The sequence below is a fragment of the Ambystoma mexicanum genome, chromosome 9 (assembly GCF_040938575.1).
Source record: "Ambystoma mexicanum isolate Mex_15411 chromosome 9, UKY_AmexF1_1, whole genome shotgun sequence".
Taxonomy (NCBI): Eukaryota; Metazoa; Chordata; class Amphibia; order Caudata; family Ambystomatidae; genus Ambystoma; species Ambystoma mexicanum.
Genome location: NC_090931.1, coordinates 275,151,667 through 275,166,922, shown reverse-complemented (window position 1 = coordinate 275,166,922; position 15,256 = coordinate 275,151,667). Strand labels below are relative to the sequence as shown.

Here is a 15,256-nt window from a genome sequence, read left to right as displayed (position 1 = left end):
GACGAGAAGGCCTTCTGCATAATGCACAGGACATTTATTTTATTCTTCGCAGCCACTGGGAGCTATTGCAGATATTTTAGTCCAGCAGAGATATGATTCCTGACGTTCATGTCAAGGACAAGTTGCGCAATCCTCTTATGGATGAGTTGCTGAGGGTGGAGAGTGGAAGTTGGCAGATTTAAAAAGAGGCTGTGACAATAGTGCAGCGTACAAAGAACCACAGCTGTGCACACACTGACCTTTTGGGAACAGACTTTAGGTTGGTAAGATACATTCAGTGGTGGCTTTGGTGCCTGCTTTTTACGATTCATGTAGGAGGTGGGTTAGTGGGAAACATATTTTGTAGCAGACTTCCGCAACCACGCAAACCTGCGTATTACGGTGCTCGCCGCCATGGACCGGCTGACACAATCTGCCATGTCCAGACCCGACTGAACGGACTCACACATGGCATCCTTGACATCCTGCACCATAGCAAGAAAACCATCCCGTTCCTCCCCTTCGGGAATATGATCAGCCGCCAACGAAATACAGTTCCACAGAGTGTGCGTGAAACGTGACAAGGCACACACAGAGTTGGCTGCCTGTAAAGCTATACCACCTGAGGAAACACTTGCTTCGCCCAGTCATCAAAACGCTTGTCGTCCCCATCAAGAGGGATGGTAGGGTACATCTGCTTTGCTGGGGCCATAGCCGCCTGCACCACCAAACTCTCTGGAGTGCGGTGTGTGGACAAGTAGCAGGGGTCTCTACTGGCTGGGCGGTATTTTTGCAGCAAAGACTTTCTCACTGCCGGGAGACTCTCCGGAGCAGTCCAAGTGGCTGCCACCCTTCTTTGCAAGGCCATATGGAATGGCAGTACCGGGTCAGTTGGTGGACCTTGGTCAAGGATATCTGTCAGGTCATCCTGCAGAAATTCCACTGGTGGCGCAGACTACCCCAAGTATTCTGTTACCCTTGACATAAGGCACTGGTACGAGGACTCGGCTTGGGTGCCAGGCTCAGGCCTACAGAACTCCACCTCCGGAGAGGTGTGCAGACCACTGGCGTGCAACGACTGACGCAGGTCTTCAATCTGGCTATGACCAGAGAAAATCTCGTCTGGTACCTCATCAGGAACCAACCCTTCCTCAGATCCTTCATCTACCTCAGAAATATAATCCAGATGCTGGAATGAGGGCACAGAAAAAGGGACAAAGACATTTTTAGCCTTGGCCAGAGCCTTTCTAGGGGGTTCCACTATGACACGGGGCACCTCAGACAAAACAGCCTCGAAAGGCGTCAAGCGCGTCGATGGAATCGACGTCGACTTCGAGCGTGGCGCCGATGGCTTCGACACAGTCCTCGAGGGCGGAGCCCCGAGCGTCCCCCTCGACAGCCTGGGTGCCGATGGCATCGACGGCTTCCTCGGAGGTGGAGTTTAGAGAGAGTCCCTCGACGACCTCGGCACCGATGTCTTCTTCAAAGACTTCACAGGCTCCGACGGTCTCGAGGGCGTCGTGGACCGGGACCTGGAACGGGCATGTCTAGCCTTGTCCGAACGGGACCTCGAAGGCGCCCGGTGATCGCGACGACCGCTTGAGCCCGAAGGCGTGCGGGACAAGCCACCTGCCGACGGGGGGGGGGGGGGGAGTCCTCGGACGAGGAAGGCGACCGGTGACGGCGCTTCCGATAGTGCCTCGAAGAGGCAGAGGAATGGCGGGACCCACTCCGGGACCGAGACCCCCCCCGGACCTACGCCGACGATGCAGAGAGTCGCCCCTTGAATCGTCAGTCGAGAGCCCGGTGGATTTCGACGTCCGGGGCTTGGCCACCTTACCTACAGAAAGCTGCTTCTTACGCTCTCGCAAGGCCTTCGACGTAAGCTACTGGCAGTCTATACAATCATCCGTGTCGTGGGCCTCACCGAGGCACCAGAGGCAGGCTTTGTGCAAGTCCGTCAACGACATCTTGGACCCGCAGCCCCGACACGTCTTAAAACACGGCCATGGGGTAGAAGAAGAAATCATGAATCTTCACAAACGAACAGGTTCGAGGAACCGAAAGAACAGAACTCCGAAGAACCGAGGATTGCTGAGATCTCCGAAGCGAACACGTTCGTGGAAAAAACGGAACTGAGGCTACGGGTGTCAGGCGTCATACTTATAACATCCGGTGACGTCGGCTCGACGGAGGCCCTCGAGGCAGCGTATCTACGTCATCGACGCAGGACGCAGACACCGAAAGATTTTCCAAAGCAGCACAGCTTTGGTGATTACTGTCAGATATGGAATACGTCGGAGGACCCAGTCCCCTGGAAACATTTTCACAACATTGGGCCTACTTCACCAAATCTGCACACAGCATAGTAACCAAGCACATATAAGCTGCACTTCCACCATACCCTCTTCCATACTAACATTATGCAAACTGTGCCCACACTGCATAACTTTTCACTGCATCATCTCCAACCACACATCAAAAAGTTTACCATGTTGTAACAGTGACCTCACCTGCGAAACCAAACATACACACATGGCAGCTCACTTCTGCTGCTCTATGGCGTCTGAAATGTGCTCCACAACCATTCCTTACAGGCCACAACCCTTTAACTGATGCAAAGTCAAAAATGCATTACTGTTATGGGTGTCCTCAAGTCCTAGGCTCTTGAGTGCATGGCCTACGGCCTTCGGCCATGCACCCAATAGTCTAGACCTTGAACACACCCACGACTACGTAATATCACCATGTCACACCACTCCATGTTTACCATTCAACACTCTCACTGCACGGTCCCATTGCTTCCAAAGGCCCTCCACCAGAAACATCTGCTAAAGGATGCACTATTTCAGCATCCACAAACATCCTGAGGTGCACCCAGCACACCTTTGGCCAGGCACACAACAGTCCACCCTTGTCCACACCCAACACAACACTGTGGATCCGTGCATGCGCCCATATGGGCAGCTACCATTATGCACAAACGTAACATACGTAGGTAGCTGCACTTCACCCCAACTCCCCCACACCATAAAACACCCCTTCACGAAAAATAGGTTGCATTTAGCAGAATCCATAAACATATCACCACCTCCAGCACCCCTACCTACAACCATTCACAAAGTAGTGTGGCACTGCCAAACTAACCACAACACATTCAGAACATTGGGCCTACTTCAACAAATCTGTACACAGCGTAGTAACCAAGCACATATAAGCTGCACTTCAACCATACCCTCTTCCATACTGACGGTATGCAAACACTGCACACAGTGCCCACACAGCATAACTTTTCACTGCACCATCTCCAACCACACATCAAACAATTTAACATGTTCCAACAGTGACCTCACCTGCGAAACCAAATATACACGCATGGCAGCTCACTTCTGCTGCTCTATGGTGTCTGAAATGTGTTCCACAACCATTCCTGACAGGTCACCACCCTCTAACTGATGCAAAGTCAAAAATGCATTACTGCCGTGGGTGTCCTCAAGTCCTAGGCTCTTGTTTGCATGGCCTACGGCCTTCCCCATGCACCCAATAATCTAGGCCTTGAACACACCCACGTCAACGTAATGCTACCCTGTGTTTCACCATATAACCAACTACGACAATCCACATACACACCACTGCTACCCGCACTCCTACCCAACCTGCACACCGCCATGGAGCTATGCAACAACCAATTGCAAAAGTTACCATAATGTACACAGAAAACCCTCTCTCCTGCACCCCTGTGCACTTTCATTCACATACTACGGGCGTACCCACTTCCATTCACAAATTATTGTGTCACTGCCAACCTACCCACATTCTGTTCACAACACTGGCCCTACTCCAACCCATCTGCACACAATCCTTCCACAGACCCCACCACTACTTCATTCACCCATAGATGCCACCATGTGCCCAACTACCGCATTCCATCCGCAGAGCACAGCCACCCGCCCTCGAACCCAACCCATGTCATGTACAATTCAATCCCCTCCATAATATAGCGTTGCTAGTTCACTATCAAAGAGCAGGTGGAATATGTATTCTACATACTGTCTAAATCTAGGGTCTTCAGAATACATTCGTAAACAACAGTATTCTAATGCTGTTATTTGTGTGCTTATTTCATCATATCGTACACCTTTTTAGTGGGGAACAGTAGAGGAAAGGCTTGTGCTTCCACACTTTTTTCCCATATACTGATAGGCGCTCCTTTGGCTTGCCACATTTGATATGTTTCTAGTGCATCATCTGTGGCGTCTTTGGAGTACAGTGGGTGAATTGTATTCTGGTCTAAAATACTGGAGGCTTTACTAGGATTTAGATGCTGAAATTGGCCACTTGTTGAGGAGTCCTGAATTGTTTTGGTTGTGTCTCTCAGGTTTTCTTGAACGTTTAGTTCTTTGTAGTATTCATTGTTTTCATTAAGGTACTGCAATGCCTCTCTAACTTTGGTTAAGTCCACTAGGTGTTGCCAAATGTGTTTCTTTTGTAGGTACACCATTCACCAGGATAATCAAAGATGTGTGCAATTGGCTTCTGCACTCGTAGAGTGTCTACATTTTCTTTGAGATCCAACGGTAAATAGAACACTTTACCACAAAGGCCTTTCAGTAATTCGTTGGGAGGTAATTTTGCAGTTTTTGGTTGAAGACTTATTATTGCTTTAAATGGGTGCACTGTTTGTATTATAATGCTCTCATACAAATTAAGCTGCTGCAGTGCGTTTGGCAGTGGAAATGGTCCAAATTATTAATAATTGCCTGTGAAGGCCTTTGGTTATTGTCAAGTTTTGCAGTGCAGTATGTGCACAGTATGGAGGTGTTGGTAATGTCGTACTTGTTTTCTGCTAGAAGGTAGAGCTCTAATTGAAACCACTGGGATTCTTCATTGCCTTCTATTTTCTGCATTATATCTACAGTTTTGGTGCACTGTTTTATAGAAAGTTCTACAACAACACACACATGCTTGGTTTGGCATTTCAGCGGAAGTGCTTTTGAACTTTTGTATTTCTTTTCTGTATCTGTGATATAAAAGGTTGACAGCTGCACTGTTGTCAGTACTGTTGTCTGAAAATGTTGGTGTGTAACTGCTCTTCAGTTCCACAGTATTTACTTTGGATGTGCTGGATTTCATCGAGCACTTGTTTGGCTGTACTGTGCAGGAGAATATAATTTACATGTTGGAGTGCTAATGCTGGCGTTTTTGCATAGCACAGTTTGTACACTAGATTTCTGACTGTTGAATGGTGGGTTGCTAGCATTTTAATACGGTGGAAGGTGCTTTTGCAAGTTGGTCCAGAAATACAGGCTAAGGAATGGCCTTGTGTTCCAGTGTAGTTGCGTACTGGACAGGAGTCCATAGTTTGCAGTATTTTCTTTCTTCTTTTGTCGTTGCCTTTGACATATTGATTGAGGTATTGCTGCACATTTTTTATTAGGCTTTGGCGAACGTTGCACGTTCATGTGCAAAGCCATTTGTAGGTGAGACGTGTTGGTTTGTTGAATTGGAGAGTGACATCTAAGTTTGATGGGGATATTTCTGAAAGCAGTGTTTCCTCTTCTATTATGGTATTGTGTATCTTTTCATACCCTCTTCCACTCCAATGTAAGGCAATTTGGTTAGTTTGTTGTTGTCTGTATGTTTTTTCATTGAAGTATGGCTCTGTGTTGGTGGTGTGACTCCACTCACCTGTAAAGATGTGGCCAAAGGCATCTATGCTCACGTTGCATTTGTTTCGAAGTTGTGCTTACAATGTACTAATTAATCCGGTTAGTAGTTTCATTCTCTTCAAAACTACCATAAACAATTTCCGCTTCATGCTTATAGCACTCTCTACAAGAGCTTCTAGGATGCCTTTTCTGCGGTAGGTTTTGAGAGTTGAGCGTGATTTCTGCCCTCTACTAGTAATGTTCTGAAGGACTCTGGTGGAATTTATTTTGTAAAATAACTTTTTTAGAATGCTTGCTCGTGACTACCTTACCATTTGTATGTGCTCTCTTAGCAGTAGTGTGTGTTTCATTGTATGTAATTGTTTTCTTTACATTCTCATATTTTGCCAGCTCGCTTTTTTGGTGATTTTGGTAAATCGCCATACAATACTTTCTAACGTTTTCTCTTTCAAGGTATCTCGTCCTTGGCAACAGGGAGGTAATCCCAAGGAAGAGATACCTCGTCCTTGGCACTTAAGGGGTTAAACATATGGCACATGCACATTGGACATTTCTACCTACGCTTGCTGTGAGCACGATACAGAGGGTGGATTGTTTAGGTGCAAAAATACTCTCAGGATGTGGGTGCATGCTTCCAGCTACTACAACATCACACGTTTATTTGCATATGTTAACTAGGGATAGTGTTACCAGGCATCACAAGACGATATACGCATGTGCGCAGTTGTGCCACAGATAAACGGACGCTCATGCAACTGTTTACAGGCGGTTGCATGCACGCCTCCTCCATTTTTCTTACTTGGAAAGTTCCCCACTAGTGCTGTGCCCTTCACAGTTACAATGGCCATGTTAAACGAAAAAAAGGGACATACACAATTAGTACAAATTAACATATCATTCTTTATTAGCACACATTCATAGCGACTGTTCCAAAGTGGAAGGGGGACAAGAAAAAGATACAGATTTTGGGGGTTTGCCCATTTCACCAAGCTGCTGGTGAGGGGAAGAAGGGATTGAGGTCTCATCAAAGCGTCTTTCATGACATTAAATTTGTGGGGAACGGCGGCTGGGAAATGGAGAAGGCGGGCATGTGCACGTTTGGCAGTGATACCTTATTTTCCCCATTATATGTTCTTCTACAAACTTTCTCAAGGCAGCAAATTGGAGGAGCAACTGATCGATTTTGGTGCCCAGGGGGGTGAACTTGTATATGCCCAGCATTCACTTCGGTTTCGGTGGCCGTATGTTCTTGTGCAAAAGGTGCTGCTTCTGGTGGACTACTTTGCATTCCGATATGTTCTGTTAAAAGACGACAAATGTGGTTCATTCACATGAAGTATTACATTGTGATTGTGTTCATTTTGCTACCACATTCCCTACCTATGGGGTTAATATGCTTACTCATTTGGTTATGCGGGAAATTCTCCTCCAGCCATTCCAGGGTGCTTGCCCTTGAAATAATTCTTTCCCTTTTCACAGTTCGGTGGGTAACAATGGGCCCATCATCACTCATTTCTTCATGCAGAAAATTCTCCTCGAGCCATTCTAAGGTGGAAGCCATTGCTGCGCACACACATCATGCTTTCCTACTATTGTACACTAACGGACCTGTGCAATTACAACATTAACTTTTGTGTACATACCACATTGCTTTGGCGCTCTGTTCTCGGTAGTTGTCGTTTGCTTCTCTGCCTCTTTGTTCTTAGTTTTTTTTTGTGAAGCAGGTGTGCAGTAACATTGATGAAGGCAAACGTTACTTGTCTTGTTGGTGCTTTCCATTGTGCTGCATACCCTACGCCTTTGTGCACTTTGTTGCGAAGGTACAGATTTTGTACAGCTATGGCATTTTCCCTTCCTTTCCTGTATATATTTTTTGATAATTTTTAGGACCACCCCCCCCCCTTTCTGGGCACATTGGACTCCACCCGATCTCCACAAACGGACGCTGTGTTCCCAACCTTTGTTCCTATTACTATACAGTCACCGGCTTCAGTATGTTGTACAGTACATCTTTACAAACTAAGCGTATCATGTAAAAAACTAATGCAATTCACTGACAGACACATTATAACAGGGACGCTATGGTTCACTTGTGCAACTGAAACCCTATTACAAAAAAACTATAATATACGAACGTTATGGTTAAAGTGCCCTACTAAAAACCTATGAAATTCACTAAGAAAAGACATTTTTAAAAGGGATGTTATGGTTAACTTGCACTTCTAAAAAACCTACGGGGACGTTATGGTTACAGGTAAAACCTAAAAACCCCAGAAATTCGGATGTTACGTTTTTAAGCTAAGCAACCATAACTCGCACCACCAGTGTACACTGCAAGGACTAACACCCATGACATCAAAGATGCCATCACAAATCTCATTCATGACATCACTGATGACATCACATGTGTATTTAGTTTTCATGAAAAGCCTCCACAAGCGATTGTTATGGTGGTAAAAAACTATCAAACATCATTGGAAGAACTACCAAGAGAGAAGTAGTTCATTGACCAATGCATAGTTGGACACACTATTGTATAACACACTTCTTTGCAATACATGAACCAACTCATGTGGAAACTGAGCCATTCTCTGCACCGTGCCCTGTTGAAGTGTAATATTGAAAATGTTCCCATGTCACATAGTGACATCATGAATGCTTTCGTTTTACAGTTTTGGGTACCGTGAAACATGTAAGAAGTAGCTACCATTCTCTTAACTACACAATTGCACTACTGTACAGAAAACAGACACCACACCACAATGCATACCAATATGAGCATATACAGGGACATTTAAAGTAAGCAAAAAAGGACCACTATTACCAGAAACCGTTCATAACATAACTGATTACCTTCATGCACAAAAATGCTTGCTGTGTTTTATGCTTTCTTCTTCCCCTATATGTATCACATCATATGAGTGTACCCTAAGTGAAGTAGTGGAACAACATATCAGAAGGGTGCCGTACACAAAGACAGAACCTTTTCAACTCTTACTGAAGAAAATCACCTGGCCTACTTATATCAGTGAACAAAAAAGAGCACACATGTGAGGTCATCAGTGATGTCATGAATGAGATTTGTGATGGCATCTTTGATGTCATGGGTGTTCGTCCTTGCAGTGCATGCGAGTTATGGTTGCTTAGTTTACCATAACTTAGGAATGTCTGGGTTTTTTAGGTTTTACCTGTAACCATAACGTCCCTTTAACAATGTTTTTTGTTGGTGTATATGATTAAGTTGCTAAACTCATAGGAAGAGCACTTTTTTTGTGCGGGGGGAAAAGTTATGGGGGGACACAACATTTTTTTTCCTCCATGGACTGAATGGGGAAAAACTTTGCGCACGGCTACAGGCCGAATGGCTGGATGGATTTGCATCAAATTTGCGGCAGGAGCCGGGGCTTGGGTCAGAAAGCGTGCTTGTGTGTTTGGTGGAAATCGGACCAGTACTTCTGTTGCAAAGGACTGAAATGCACGTTCCAAAACATTAGTCCTTTCTAGGTCCGCGGACAGACGTGTCATTGGCTTCAACATTTTTTGAGAAACGCCACTATAGTGTATCGGAGGACAGTGCGGCGGCGGAATGGTCTGGACAACGTACTGTGCGATGTGTTGGCGGCAAGAAGGGAGGGAACGGGTGGGGGAGTGAGAAGTGGTTCATGCGACATATGAATAAAGGTGGAAGAAGACGGAGGAGTGCCTGTAGTATTCGTGCAAATTGCGTCAATTCGCGGGTACCTAGACAGGCGAGTACTTTGTTTGATGATTGGAGGCAGCTGTCGTAACGGCCCGATAGCGTCTGGTGCGACCGGTTTACGGCGACCTCTTTTCGTGGTGAGTGGTAGTGAACTAGCAACGCTATATTATGGAGTTGCCCACACATTAAAAACAGCTTCTTATTTCCAAAACAGGTCTGCTACACAACTACTTCAAAAGGTGCAAGAGAAGGACGAAGTTTTACAGTCAAGTGTTACAAATCTCTTGGCAAACATGCGTGGTACAAAAGAGTACTGATTTCGACGGCACGCAAATGTACGGTGTATGCTATGCAACCTTTGCCCTCCCACATGGTTTGTCACTAAGTTGTGCCGAGTATGCATGGGAAGACTTGCACACTTTCCTACGCATAGCAAACCAAAAAAAAACGGGTATAGACATGAACACCAGGAGAGCTGTAGTCTCTCGATCCAGTAAATGTTTCGCGCTACTTTTATCAACGCTTCCTTGCCATGATGCACTTCATTTGCAATAAAACACCTCCTCCCCTCAGAGAAGTGGAACACTTCTTTTGGAGAAAAGAATATCAAACCAGACGAGCCCCACACATCCACATGCTTTTGTGGATTAAAAATGCTCCAAAATTTGGTGAAGAAACGGTTTTGCAGTTCATTCACAAATATGTCACTTGCGAAATCCCTTCGGAAAGTACCCATAGTGACCTATGAGCACACATTTTGCAATTCCAAAGACAAGTGTGGCAAGTATTGTCGACACAAATATAAGAACAGAGGCAAATACTACACCAAATGTCACTTTGGTTTCTCTAGACCAGTTTCAACAACAGGCCAAGTAAACCGCTTCATGTCTTTGGTTTGAAACAGTGTGAAAGGAAAATCTCATACTGCATAAAAAGGAGCGAAGCATCAAAGTACATCAATGATTACAATGCAATTATCATCCTCTTATGGAATGCCAATGTTGATGTACAGTACATTGCAGACAGTTCCACTGCTGTTGCACAATATGTCACTGCCTACTAAACCAAAGCAGACAAAACAGAGCTGAAAGACCTCTGGGATGACATATCCTCTGACAAAACACTGGCACAAATTTTGTACAGCTTTGGCATTAAAATGCTGTCCCATAGAGAATGTGGCAGCTACGAAGCCGCTCACTGCTTAACCGGCACAGCCTTATATGGGAAATCACACAGCATAGTGTGGCTAAGCCTTGGGCCTGTTGCATCCAGAGAGGAGTAATTAAATCGTACGAAGACATACAAACAATAGCCAAAAGCAATCCCAACAGCCAGGACATTTTGAAGAACAACTTATTGGACACATACTACCCAAACAGAAGTAGTACATTAGATGCCTTGTGCTTGCATCAGGTAGCCCAAAACTACTTGTACAACAAAATTACAGCAAACGAGGAAAAAGGTAGATTACAGAGTGGAAAGTTGTGAAGGCAGCCTGGTGAGACGTACCAAATGCAGCATAATTAATCATATGAAGCTGACCTTAAAAACTCCTCAACACAAAGAAATGTACTACATGGCTCTACTGCAACTTTTTAAACCATGGAGAAAAGAAGATTTATTAGCCACCTACACCTCATATGAAGATGCTTTCAAAGCCACTGAAAGTACAATTACAGATGATAACTTTACACGGTACAAAAACATATTGGACAGGGAACGCCAACAAGAAGCAGAACTTCAACTACAACTAACTGTAGACACTTCTGAGAGTAGAGAACCTTTGCAAACAGGCAGCCAAGAACCACTTGGAAAGCCACTCATAGCAAACGAGGCAGAATTAGTCATGACAGGAGTTAACCACCACTATGCTTCAGTACGAGCACTCCACAGAAGAGTTGGAAGTACTTAAATCCCAACTAAACAATGAGCAGCGTACCATTTTTGTAGAAGTAAAACCACTGAACATGGTATACAGCACGAAAATAAAACTTGCACCTGTGACAACTACAAACCAGTACTGCTGTATGTAAGTGAAGAAGCTGGGTCAGGTAAAACATTCTTAATAAAAATCATCAGTAAATACCTCCAAAAATTAACAAACAACAACCTTTCTGCGGTTATAACCGCCCCTACAGGTTTGGCTGCCTACATCATAGGTGGAGTCACTCTACACCGATTGCTACTCCTTCCAGTAGAACACCAAAACAAATCAGAGTACTATAAACTTACAGCAGAATCTGCTATGGAGCTACGCAGAGTTTTGAAACAAATGAAAATGCTGCTATTAGATGAGGTGAGCATGGTCTCCAACCTAATGTTGACTTTGATTCACCTCAGATTGCAAGAGGTACTCAAAACTGACTACGAAGGACTCTTTGGAGGAAAACATGTTATTGTTTTCAGAGATGTCCCTCAATTGACACGAGTCAAAGGTGAACCCATCTTTAAAACCTTATGACACAAACAGTGCCGTAAAAGTCTTGAAAGCATTGGGAATGTAAATCTTTGACAACATTTCCAATACAGAGAACTAACTCAAAACATGCATCAGCCTGCAAACCTCACCTATGCCAATATTTAAAAAAACATACAGATAGGTGTACTGTCAAAGGAGGCGCAGTCTACCTCAATAGTAGACACATCGATAAGCTGTACGGGCGTAACACATGTGCTACAGATGTCATGGAACAATTAGCTCAGAAAAATGTTATCTGTATGGCATTAATGCCAATTCTAGCAAGCTGTGCACAATTTAATTCAACAATGCTGCAAAAAGTAAAAACAACCACCAGTGCAAATTCATGCCACAGACAAACTGGACGTACACGGTATGACAATACCTATGTGTCAACAAGGCATGGCACAACTACAAGCCTTGGAGAAGTCCATCTCCAACACAGCTGGTTCGGAGAAAATTGTTACTTTATGTGTCAACTGTAGAGTTATGCTAAAGCGTAACATTGACAGAGAGCAAGGTTTAGTTAATGGAGCACTTGGTACAGGTGTTAGCTTCCAGACATACCCACGGGACAACAGCATTCAGTTTGTAAACATCAAGTTTGATAAACTTTCAGAAATCAAAAATATAGGATGCACAACTGTGAGATTCCTTCTTTTCAAAGACATGTATGTACGCAGAGAACAGTTTTCTCTCTTACTAGCTTATGCAGTAACTATTCATAAATCACAAGGTCTAACCTTAGATGAAGTATTGATTGATATTGGCCACACAGTCTTCAAAGAAGGCATGAATTACGTAGCACTGTCACGGCTACGTACACTGGAAGGACTGTATCTAGTTAATGTTGATGCAACTGCAGTCAGTGCAGAAATTCCTTGCATCATAGAGTACAATCGAACTACGTGCACTGTACGCACCCCATCTAAAAATATACCCTATTCCTCAAAAACCAAAAGGTTTGAAAAGAAGGCTCATTCCATCAGAAGTACTAAATGATTTTGCCATACTACCATCAAAGAAATTGAAAGAAAGTCATACTACAGCAACGACCAAAAGGAGTAAAATAGACAAACCTGACCCAACTCCACCCACAAAAAGAAATCCCTCTGCAAAGAAACCACATACCCTTCGATCAAAGGGCTCAGACACAAAAGTACCTGGACCATTCAAATTTTCCAATACAACAGGTGTTAATTGCTATGCAAATGTAACAATCAATGTTCTATTCCAAATACCAACAGTGGTTGAAAACATTTATTTAAATAGCGCAGACCAGTTGTGTTTGCAAATGCTCGTCCTACACAGAAATGCAGTAACTAATCATGACACCATTTACAGTGTCTCAGGAATAAGGCAAGAATTGGACTACAGTGCTGGAATGGTGAAATTCACTTTAAACCGACAAGAAGATTCACAGGAATTCCTAATGTACTTACTACAAATACTGGAAAGAAAATACATACTTTTAAATTAAATATTTCACATTTCCTACACGTGGAAACGTACATGCACTCTTTGCAACCATGCCATTGAGGAGCAAGTCCCTAACAAATTTTGTATGTATCAATACCTAACTATGACTCCATTCCATTTCAGCAACGGGTGCAAAATGCAAACCATAGCATGTGGTGTACGTCGTGCAATTCTGATATTCATTTGACGCTACATATAGACTCACATAGTCAATATGTGATATTAATGATCTTAAGATACAATGCCGACGGTACCAAAACAACTGCAAACTTACTGCCTTCACACACGGACAGGTATCACTTGGAAAAAAAACCTTCACAACTGTAGCCATAATCTACAACACAGGGGACTCCACCAATGGAGGCCACTATACTGCATACATTAGAAAGCAATCAGCATGGTGGGAATGCAATGAAACTTCCATCAGTCCAAAGGACAGACTACCTGCAAATCGTGCTAATGCCTACTTAATATTCTTGAAGCCAAAATGTACTCTATGTACAAACCTACTATACGTACTCTCCAGCAGCAACTATTACCTTCGTAAGTGGACAAAAAATATTTCTCCTTCCACACTATTAACCTAAAGCAACATACCATACTAGAAACATTGATGAAAGGCACTACAGTGTGTGTTGGACAATTTTATCCCCCATGAACCCAAGGAGTACAGTCACACAAACAGTACATGCACACAAAGCACAGTACCAGTATTTTCCACTGGATACGTGGAAGGGAAAGTGCTAAGTATGAGGGTTCAAAACTATCCTCAGTAACCTCTAAATTCAAAGATTATGCAAATCAGTCACCAGTTCTCCAAGAGTAGTCAAACAACTCTGACACATATGGACGTATTAACACGTAAATCCCCAATTGGACAGTACCACTTCAAAATGTACACAGATGTCCAAGTAACCACAGGAATGCACAAGCTTCTCTACGTACTCTTTACGAACAGGACACTGCAAACAGTTAGAGTATGCCACCTGGTATCTAACTGCAACCTAAATACGACAATGTTATTTGCAGCATCACAACTACCCAACTCAACCTTCATCAACTACTGTGATACAAACATAGCGTCAAACACTTCGAAACTATGAGCAGTTACAGTACGCCAACAGGTATGTAACTACCATCAGAATTCTGCACTAGCAGGGACTCCGCCAATGGAGGCCACTATACTGCATTCATTAGAAAGCAATCGTCATGGTGGGAATGCAATGATACTTCCATCAGTCCAAAGCACAGACTACCTGCAAATCTTGCGAATTCCTACTTAATATTCTTCAGGCTAAAATGTACTCATTGATGTACACACATACTATACCTTACTCCCCAGCACCAACCAGTACCTTTGTAAGTGGACAAAACATGTTTTTTCCTTCCACACCCTCGACCTAAAGCAATGTACCACACTGCAAGCATTGACGAAAATTCACTACAGTGTGTGTTGGACAATTTCATCCCCAATGCACCCAAGGATTACAGTCACACAAACAGTACCAGTATTTTCCACTTGATATGTGCAAGGAAAAGTGCTAAGTATGAGTGTTCCAAACTATCCTCTGTAACCTCTAAAATCACCACTTACAAAAATGAGTCAGCAGCTCTCCACGAATAGTCATACAACTCCAACACATATGGACATACCACCACTTTACTCCGTAATTGGACAGTACCATTTCAAAGTGTACATAGATGTCGAAGTAACCGCAGGAATGCACAAGCTTCTCTACGTACCCTTTGCAAACAGGACACTGTAAACAGTTAGAATATCCCACCTGGTATCTAACTGCAACCTGAATACGGCAAGGTTATTTGTAGCATCACAACTAACCACCTCAACCTTCAACAACTACTGTGCTACAAACATAGTGTCACACACCTCCAAACTATGAGCAGTTACAGTACGCCAACAGGTACGTAACTACAGTCAGAATTCTGCATTAGCACAGAACAATGTCATAA

General features: G+C 43.9%; 1 protein-coding gene across 8 annotated transcripts in view; it reads right to left on the bottom strand.

The window, feature by feature from the left end:
- Positions 1-15,256, bottom strand: part of NF1 (neurofibromin 1) — a 3,279,657-nt gene that overhangs the window by 1,349,851 nt on the left and 1,914,550 nt on the right. The window contains exon 33 of one of the 8 annotated variants that reach the window (XM_069614625.1): positions 6,601-6,947. The exons of the other annotated variants lie outside the window; for them this stretch is intronic. Coding sequence (XP_069470726.1) covers positions 6,926-6,947 — 22 coding nt within the window. The 3' untranslated portion in view covers positions 6,601-6,925. Of the gene's footprint in view, positions 1-6,600; positions 6,948-15,256 lie in introns of those variants that run through there. 8 annotated transcript variants of the gene reach the window in all.